This window comes from Cicer arietinum, chromosome 5 (assembly GCF_000331145.2).
Source record: "Cicer arietinum cultivar CDC Frontier isolate Library 1 chromosome 5, Cicar.CDCFrontier_v2.0, whole genome shotgun sequence".
NCBI lineage: Eukaryota > Viridiplantae > Streptophyta > Magnoliopsida > Fabales > Fabaceae > Cicer > Cicer arietinum.
In genome coordinates this window covers 933590-944092 of record NC_021164.2, presented here as the reverse complement: position 1 = coordinate 944092, position 10503 = coordinate 933590, and the positions used below count along the sequence as shown (strand labels likewise).

At 31.4% G+C, this 10503-nt stretch overlaps 1 protein-coding gene across 1 annotated transcript; it reads right to left on the bottom strand.

The window, feature by feature from the left end:
- Positions 1-8541: 8541 nt before the first annotated feature.
- On the bottom strand, positions 8542-9207 carry LOC140920262 (uncharacterized). Its single transcript, XM_073368262.1, has 3 exons — positions 9033-9207; positions 8792-8950; positions 8542-8712 (listed from the first exon to the last, which is right to left on the bottom strand). Exons 1-3 carry the CDS (start codon positions 9165-9167, stop codon positions 8542-8544), a joined length of 465 nt encoding a protein of 154 aa, XP_073224363.1. The 5' UTR covers positions 9168-9207.
- Positions 9208-10503: the final 1296 nt, after the last annotated feature.

Sequence of the window (10503 nt, the reverse complement as noted above, 5' to 3'; positions counted from 1 at the left end):
GAACAAGTTCCCATACTTGGCTTCTTTCAAATTGGTTGAGTTCTTGATCATCTTTAAGTGCTTCACCAATTTTGGAGGGTTCGATTTGAGAAACAAATGCCATGTTTAAGCAAGCATCTTGTAGTTTTAATCTTGTTGTGACTCCTTTATTGATATCACCTATGATGTTATCAATTGGATGATATCTATGGGTTCTCCATTCTTTAGGTAGATCATCATTTTGTCTTTCAATGTTGACTTCACTTTCTTGACATGGTTGGTCAGTTTGATGGTCTTTGTTTGTATCATCGCTTTCAAAAACATCATCATCACAAGAAATAATATTTTCCTCTTTTATAGGGTTAGTTTCATCAAAAGTTACATGCATTGATTCTTCGACTAATAAAGTTCTTTTATTGAACACTCTAATTGCTTTACTAGATAAAGAGTAACCGATAAATATACCTTCATCAGCTTTTTCATCAAATTTTCCAAGGTTATCTTTACCGTTGTTTAACACAAAACTCTTACATCCAAAAATGTGGAAGTGAGAGATATTGAGTTTTCTTCCTTTGTAGAGTTCATACGGAAAAATAAGGTCCAAGTGAACCTTGAGTAATCATCAACAATAACTAGTTCTTGATAGACCAAACAAGTCCATATGTATCAATTGTAGTGGTCTAGAGGTTGAAATGACATTTTTAGGTTTGAAAGAACTTTTTGTTTGCTTACCTTTTTGACATGCGTCACACAATTTATCCTTTATAAATTTCATTTTTGGTAAGCCTACAACAAGATCATGCTTGACCAATTTGTTTAAATGATCCATGTGAATATGAGCAAATCTCTTATGCCATAGCCAAGCATCATTATTGTCGCTTACCAAAAGACATTTCATTTTCAAGGATAAATCTTCAAAATTAAGTATGAAAATGTTTTTGAAACGCTTACCAACAAACTGAGTTTCATTTGTAGCTTCATTTTGGATGACGCACTCATCTTTATTAAAAACTATCTTGTATCCTTTGTCACAAAGCTGGCTGATGCTTATGAGATTATGTTTTAGACCTTCAACATATAAGACATCTTCAATTGAGGGAGATGGTGCTGTACCAACTTTTCCAATGCCTAAAATTTTTCCTTTGTTGTTGTCTCCATATACTACATGTCCCTTTGACTCAAGTGTTAAAGCTGAAAATTTTGTTATATCACCCGTCATGTGTTTAGAGCATCCACTATCTAAGTACCACATATTTGAGGTACTTTTTGTGCATACCTGCAATATTAAAATCAAATTTTATTAGGTACTCAATGTGCTTTGGGTCCTTGATTGTTAGTAGCTTTCTCTATCCAAACGTAATGCCCTTTTGGAATACTAATGTTTCTAAAATGACAAGTATTAGGGGTGTGACCCTTGAGACCACAATAAGAACAAGTAGGAGTAAATCTATTTTTAAAAGCATGTGTATGAGATTTTCTATGAATTATTTTCTCTTTATAAAGGTGATCCTTTTTCACAGTTATAATCTTTTCTTGATTGGGTTGAGTACTTGCTTTGACAAAAATGGTCTTATTCAAGTTTGGTTTATCAAATTTTGAGTATCTAAGACCACTTTTGTCATTTGAGTATCTTTGCATATTTAAAACATTTTCCAAGCCTATTTGTCCTTTTTGGTATTGTTCAATTACTCTATTTAATTGAAAAAATTTGAAGGAGAGGGAATCACATTTATTGCATGCAAAATTCTGTTTTAGTTTTTCAGAATTCTTTTCCATAGTGTCAACTTTTTCTTGAAGACTTGAGATTTGTCTCTTTTGTGTTGACACTAGTTTGAACAGTTTTTTGCATTCAATAAGTAGTTCCTTGATGGCGTTTTGAGCCTCATTATATTCTAGAATCAATTCACTATTAGTTTTATGAAGATGAAGGGAGTCTTTGTTACTAACCTCTTCTTCGTTATATGATTGATGTGATGCCATCAATGCAACATTAGCGCATTCTTCACTTTCTGATTCTGAAGATGAACTTACTTCGTTGTCTTCCCAAGCTATGTATGCCTTCTTGAAGTCTTTCTTTTTGGTGGCATTTTTCTTAATAAGGTTTGGACAATCTTCCTTGATATGTCCTTGTTTTCCTCATTCAAAGCAAGTGAAGTTTTGATTTGAAGTAGAACTATCTTTCTTCCTAAAACTTTTCCTTTTGAAAGTTCTATCATTTTTAAGAAACTTACCAAATTTCTTAACAAGGAACTCATATTTTCATCTTCATCTGAATTTTCGTCTTTTATTTGTTCTCTTGGTTCGGTCTTTAGAGCAATGTTTTTGGTCTTCTTTTCTTGACTTTCATTTTGTTCTAACCTTCCAAGTTCGATTTCGTGTTCTTGGAGTTTTCCAAAAAGTGCAGAAAATGACATCTTTGATAGGCTTTTCTTTTCAGAAATTGCCATTACTTTAGGTTGTCATGCCCTTGTTAATGATCTCAGAACTTTAAGGTTCAATTCATCATTAGTGAAGGTTTTTCCAAGAGCCGTCAAGTGGTTGGTCAGATGAGAAAATCTTTTCTGCAAGTCCATAATAGATTCTCTGGGCTGCATTCGGAACAATTCATACTCTTGAGATAATGTGTTGAGTTTGGAACGTTTTACCTCAATAGTTCCTTCATGTGTTATTTCAAGTGTATCCCATATTTCTTTAGCTGTTTTGCAATGAGATATGCGGAAAAATTCGTCCATTCCAAGTGCCGATTGTAACATGTTTTTGGCCTTTTTATCAAACAATACTTTCCTTTTGTCATCATCTGTCCATGAGCCTTTTATCTTTACTTCTTCTTTATTATTGATAACTGTTGTTGGAACATAGGGACCGTTTTCTACCGCTTCCCAGATATCATCTCTTTGTGCCTCAAGATATGCCTGCATGCGTATCTTCCAGAAATCATAGTGTTCACCAACGAAACATGGTGGTTTTGCTACTACCACCATCTCTAAAAACTGCTTGTGCGGAATCCATTAATAAAGACCGAGGAGCAAATTACCGGAACCTGCTCTGATGCCAATTATAAGTACAGAAGTACGCCTAAGAGGGGGGGGGGGGGTGAATTAGGTGTTGGTAAATTTTCTTGTTTTTCAGTGATATGGTAGTTGAATTTTCTGAGTTAATATAATGTCTACTAATAGTAAGGTGCAGTAAATAAATGAGCACAATAGATTTATCCTGGTTCCCCTTATAACCAAGGGTACGTCTAGTCCTCTTGCACACCACAAGAGATTGATCCACTAATTGTCAGAAAATGTACAACTCCCACCCTGGGATTCTTGCTACAAACTTCTAACAACACTTCTAAGATAGCACACCACTATCTTAGATTAAGCTACTTTTAAGAAAGTATTACTTTCTTTTACAAGTGATACAATATGATTTGAATAAGAATAAGGAGAGGTATATTGATAAACAATCCAATAACAATTCAAGTACTTGAGAACCTTTCTGAATGATATGAAAATGAAATGCAAGTACTTTGTAAAAAATTAGAATTTTGTTCAAAGTTGTTCAAGGTATTCATTCAAGGATTGTGTGTTGTTTGATCTGAAGTTATGGGGTATTTATATTCCATAAACATCTCTTCAGATTCGTGGTCATTGATCCAAGAGGTTTGATAAAAAAACACAATGATTTGGAGCTATTCCAGATCTAAAAAATTGTATTGCTTCCAGTTGTATTCGTATACAGGATGTGTGTATTCGAATACACCTCTTTGTAACATTCAAAAATATTCAAAAATTACACCTTGTATTCGAATACACATGTGTGTAGTCGAATACAAATTAGTGAAAATTTGCCACTGACTTACTTTGTATTCGACTACAGAAGGTTGTAGTCGAATACAAATATAAGGATTTTGGCCACTGACTTGATGTGTAGTCGACTACACATAGTCGCAGTCGAATACAACTTTGAGACTTTTGCTTCTGACTTGCTTTGTATTCGAATACAGGATGCTGTATTCGAATACACTAATGTATTTTGTCAAAAATATTAGTTTTAAGACTTTGTTAATGCTATTTTGACTTTTGAAAATACTTTATATGCATATGTAAATATGACTTGTTCTCATGTAATTGAAGTATTGGTTTGCATCATATACCTTTACATTTTAACCTTTAATATTTGGATTTGAAGCTTTATTAATGAAGATATTTGAACTTCTTTTTGAGATTGTTGTTTTGACCATAATGGTTGATCTTTGTCATCATCAAAAACTTGTAGTTTACATCAACTTTTGTAATAGAATTTTTTTTTCAAGTTTTCTGGTAATTTAGAAATATAGCCACTCACTATTGTCGCAACAAACTAAGCATTAAAAGTTCTGGAAAATGGTGGGTTTCTACTATTATAAATAGGGCAATGCTGAATTTCTTATGTTGGCAACCCAAAAGAAAATGATGGTTTTGTTCATTTGATCATGTATAGGGCTAAATAGGGCAAAAAAAAAAAAGGTACAACATAGTGATAGTTGGATGTAACTCAAGAATTTTGGTCAAGTGGTAAAAGGAAAGGTATTGGATTATGGATAGAGCTAAATTGTGACACCCTCAACCCAAATTGAAATAAAAAGTAAAATGCACTAGTTTTTAAAGAGATTCGCAGAGGTTCCAAAATAGAGTTTTTTTTTTTTTTTTAAATACTTTAAGGTTCAAGACGTCACATTCACACTTACACAAAATGCTAGCATGAAAATTTTCAATAAAAAAAAAATCCTTAATATCAAATATAGTTGATGTTTATTAAATAAATATTTTTGATATAAAAGCAAGTTCTAAACTTAGAGACAAATAATTTTTACCTCTGAATAACCGATAAAAATAACACAATTGATCAATCAAATTTACAAAAATCTAATTTGTTCATAACTCAACAAAATACGAAAAATTACTCCCACCCAATATCACCTATTCAGAGCGTGGATCCCCAATCGATATCCTGAAATAATTGCGCTCTCGCAAGCGCCAAACACAAGCAACGAGGGGTGAGCTTCGAAAACATGTAATAGTATAAAATAACTGAGAAGAACACGTAAAAACATATTAAACACCGTATCATATCAAATCACAACCAACAAGAATAATCAAGGTAAAACATTGATACAATCCATAACATCAAGTAAGTAAATACACAAATCAAGTAATTTTATGCATGCTCTTATACTATAGACTCGTCCTCTTTCTTTGGTACCATTCTAACTTTGAAATACTTGGTTATGAGGCTCGATACTATGCCACCACACAAGTGGACGGACAATTCAAATTGGCCATGTCCTCATAGATCCCCTCAACTCAACCCGAGACACATATATGTGACAATCGAGGTAAACGTGTGTTGCGTGGTAGCTCCCGACATTTGGAGTGCTACCTCCAAGTCACCTAGGAATTTCCCACCTAAATACCTCCAAGGTCTAACAATCTGGTCTTAAGGCTCAACAGCGTACTGCCACGATCAGACTCATTCAGTTGTACTTCCCCATAATCACTAGGCTTGTCAGGCCCTACCTATATGATGGCCAAATAATCTCCACTTCAAAAATTATCAACAACTACTTTCTCCCCTCGTTGTCCTAGGTTACTTACTCCATTAAGAGAACCATCATTGGCACGGGTCGAATTTGTCACTATTCAATTAAACACAATATGCATTTCATGATATTCATCAAGGTGGTAATATCACAAGTCAAGGAGTACACATCGTCATTGCAGATTTCCATAGTCATACATTACATTCAGAATTTATCATCATAATACGTCATCTCAAACAATAAAGGGTCTTCACTCACATATAATAATAATATTAGATCATTCGTACACACCACATCAATTACAAGGCAAATAATTACAATTCATCACATTTTATATCGTATATCAATATCAAGGATATATATAAACAAAACATATAATGCATCAAATACACAATTCTACAATAACTCAATTATCACACGATCTTCAAAAATCAAATCAAACAACATCCTATAAAAGTTTCTAATTCATATTTCAACCTTACAAATTTCAAGTTTGCTAATTTACGCGGACTATAAAAATCAATGTTACATAATTAATAAAAATATTAAGAGAATAAACATATTCGAAACGAAGTGAAACAAGTTATCAGAAAAGGCCTCACCGACATGTTGGAGCACTGACAGGGTCCGACATCAACTTCACTGAAACAGAAAAACGAGTAGTGTTTCTTGAAGGTTTCGACGAGAGGAATCCAAAAACGATATCAGTTTTTCAAGATGATGAACGTGTTGTCCGGAATTCAAGAAAACAGCCGCGATAATGGTGGAAACCCATTTTTTAAAATGTAACGGTTGGCAATTTCGAGCATAGGTAATGAAAGAGGGTGTTTCGTAGAGTCCAAATATGGTCTTGGTTTTTTTTTTGTGATAGTCATGGTGGCCGAAATCTTGATCAAAAGGTGGAGGTGTGATTTTTGACAAAGAGAAATAAGATGTTTCAATTTGCGATTCAGGTTGAGAATGAAAGAGGAGATCACAATGATCACAAATGTGGTCTCAGTTTTCTAAGACAACCATTGTAACGATCGTGGTTGAGGCGAGAAGAAGGAAGAGGAAATGGTTGTTGGCGGCGGTATATGCGAAGAAGAAGGAAGAGGTTATGGTCTTCTTGTTGTTATTTTTCTTCTTTTATTATTATTATTATTATTATTATTATTATTATTATTATTATTATTATTATTATTATTATTATTATTATTATTATTATTATTATTATTATTATTATTATTATTTGTTACTCTTGTATATGAACCTAACCCATAAAACACCTTTTACTCCTTTCTTTTATTTTAATTCATTTTTTTTATAAAACCAATAATTAGCAAAAATTAATTTCTTTAATTCTTTATTTTTTTTTAATAAAATTCCATTACTAAAATATTACTAATATTTTATAAAATAAAGTGATTAAAATAATTAATCTTTTAAATACATTAATAACCAAGACTCTCATATTTAAAATAAGTACTATAATTATATTTTTTTTTCATCCAAATACTCACATTAAAATACTACCATCTGAGAGTATTCAAAATTATAAAACAAATAAATATAACATCTAAACTTTATATTAATTACTAAATTATAATAAATATATATAAAATCATAGTATCATAACAAGGTTATAAAAATAAAGGAAATCAATTGCAACATTACTAGCATCTCAAGATGATTATTTATCAACTAAATAACTAAAAATATAAATCAGTTAGAAAAAAAATTGAAGTATAACTATGTGTAAACTTAACATCATTCAAACTCACAAAAAAAAAAAAAAATCACATTTACTAGTTACACGCATATACACGTTAAATTATCTAAAATCTTATCATTTAAATTATTACATTAAAATACTATTATTTTTAGAAAAATATATAAAATAAAATAATATTTGTTATTTATATCATGCGTTTAGTCTAATATGTAATTAGTACATCATAGAAAGCCCACATACAAAGAAAATTAATTCCAAAATTAATTAACATATATTTTAAAATAATTTTAACACCAAATCAATTATTTAAAATTCTATTTAATTAATGAAATAATTTATTATAAAATTTAGGGTGTTACAATTCTCCCCTCGTTAAAGAAATTTCGTCCTCGAAATTTATGGTGAACAATAGACAAACTAATACATAATTAAGCACCCTCAAGGAATTCACTAGTTACATGACAATGAATTATTTAAACACATATTACATCTAATGTTTCAATCATTAAAGAAATACAACAATTACTCACTATAATTTATAGAGGTATTACTATTTTAAGTTGAATGAATGGAAAAAAAAAAAATTAAACACATTATAAGATTCAATTAACTTCTTAAATAATGCTCTACTTATCTGACTCTCCTAAATGAGTATTTAAATCCTAACAACAATTACTCTACAGATTTAATAAAAGTTAGGCTTATAGAGAACATTTAAAAAATTTCACACCTTGAAGAATTATAAACTGAACTGCATAACAACTCAATAACATGCAGTCATTTTAAAACAAGAACAAATGTACAAAACCATATTGGGAGACATAAATTATTTTTCACGTATTCCTGACACGTAGTTTGTTTTCTTTTCTTTTTAACTAATCAACATCTATAGTGTATGCTATTTGTAATTTACATTTAAAATAATTTAGAACAACATACATTATAACCAAATAAGCATAGGCAGTAAAAAGTCAATGATAAGCATATTGCCTCATGAGAACATACAAATTAGTTACAAATTACTTCATTATATAAAAGTGATGTTTAATTACTTACAAGTTGTTGATCAAGGCATGCATATCCCATACGTGATTTCTGGTATGGGTGTTTTGGATTGCTTGCCAGTTCGCGATTTGCCTTACTAATATTCTATATAAAAAAAATAGCAATTGTGTAAAAATTTAAAATACGCTACGAATATGAATAATAAAACATAAATGCTAATAAATTAATCACTTACGACAAATGCGGGGTCAGAATGTTTGGAAACAAATGCTCTTCATTCATCCTTTGATATATAATGTTGATATATTTTTGGAGGTTCAACACTTGTGTTTCCTTCTCTATCTTTTAGATAGAAATTTGAGAGATGGGATCTAAATCCACGATGGATCTTTCCAGCAACTCTCAAAACATGAGACTTGCGTCCCTCATCAAGAACAAAAGTCGTCTGCAATGAAAAAAATTATAAGTAAAGTATTTTACCGAAAAAAATTAAAAATGACAAAAGAGTGTATCAAAAAATTTACTTGAATGTCATTCCATATAATATCTTTGGCATCCTTCAACGCCTTATCTCTCCAATTGTCAATTGTAATTGGGACATTTTGACGAACAACAACCTCAATATAGCTTACAAACATAGAGCTGTTGGGGTCAATTGGCTGACCACTCTCATTCCAGCCAACCTAATAATCTCATATAGTAAGTACATGCCCTAAACCACAAAAAAAGATAAAAAAAACACACAGCAAACAGAGTATAGTATACCTCAAATTTAATGCCATTACTCCTTGCTTTAATGACTTTTTGCATGATAGTTGCACCACGTTTGACTTCTTTTTCATAAGTCTTAGAGGTGCCAACTTCTTCATTTTGACATTCTATATCTTTGTTTGTATCCATTTAACTACAACAAGTTCAACATGCAGTTTAGTATAACATCAACAAGCTCAACATGCATCATGCATAATTATAAACAAGCTCAACATGTATCAGTATATCTTAAACAAGCACAACATGCATTTTAATGATTACAAAAAATTAATAACATCAATACCTGAAAAATGGTTCGAAGAAAGATGAAATGTGAAGAAAAGATGGAACGCAGAAAGTTCACAGAAATATGGTTCACAGAAATACGGTATTGAAGAAATACGTAATGAGGGTTACGTATTTCAATGAAAATATATTGTGTGAAATGGGAGAGATGATCTTGGATGGAAATAAGGTTCGAAATGAAGGAGATGATCGTGGAAATAAGGTTCGTAATGGACGGGATGATAGGGTTTGCAAAAGAAGAGAAGAACGATGAAGGTTGAGATGATAGTGAAGTTTACGTAATGAAGAGGAAACTGAAGCGGTTACTGTTATATATACGTAACCCTTTTACGGCGCTTTTTTATAACCCTTTTACAGCGCTTGTTTAAAAAGCGCTCTAAAAGGCGTCCTTATTTAATTTTTTAAAAGGCTCTTTTACAACGCTTTTCCCAATAAGCGCTGTAAAAGACCTCATTGTTTTATTATGTTATATATAAAACCCTTTTACAACGCTTGTTCAAATAAGCCTGTAAAAGGTCTCTTTATTTTATTTTTAAAACAGTATTTTACAGCGCTTCTTTGGACAAGCGTTGTAATAGACCTCCTTGTTTAATTATGTTATATGAATGTTTTTTTTAAAGTCTTTTACAGCGCTTTTTTAAATAAGCGTTGTAAAAGACCTTATTGTTTTTGTGTTTTGTTATGTTATTTTTTAAACAAGCTCAACATGCAAAACCCACATAGTAGTAACTGGTCACCACCAAAATCCCTTCCTCTTCACCAAACTCTTCTCCTTTTATGCATCTTCACAAACATCAAAGCTTACTCTTTCACAATTCAATCTCTACCTCAACACCCTTTTTATCTCTTTACATTCCCTTTCCTTCTTAAATCGAAACTTGGTATTCAGGTTCATTGCCATGTTGCGAAAAATGGGTTTGAGTCTGATGTTTTTGTTAACAATGTGTTTTTGGGGATTCCCATGATGCGTACAAGGTGTTTGAAGAAAATCTTGTTAGAGATAGTCATGTTTAGTGTCTGATAATTATTATTAATAAAGCTTTGTACAGCGCTTTTTCAAATAAGCGCTGTAAAATGTCTTTTTTACTTATTTTCAAAAGGGTCTTTTACAGCGCTTTTTATAAAAAGCGCTGTAAAAGACCTCAGTGAAAATAAGTAAAAAAGACATTTTACAGCGCTT

Excerpts from the sequence above, each read along its gene's own strand:
- LOC140920262 (XM_073368262.1), bottom strand. The coding sequence starts at position 9,167 with ATGGATACAAACAAAGATATAGAATGTCAAAATGAAGAAGTTGGCACC. Across the intron at positions 8,951-9,032 it reads GTAATGGCATTAAATTTGAG|GTTGGCTGGAATGAGAGTGG; the intron begins GTATACTATACT and ends TGAGATTATTAG. Across the intron at positions 8,713-8,791 it reads TTATATGGAATGACATTCAA|ACGACTTTTGTTCTTGATGA; the intron begins GTAAATTTTTTG and ends TTTTCATTGCAG.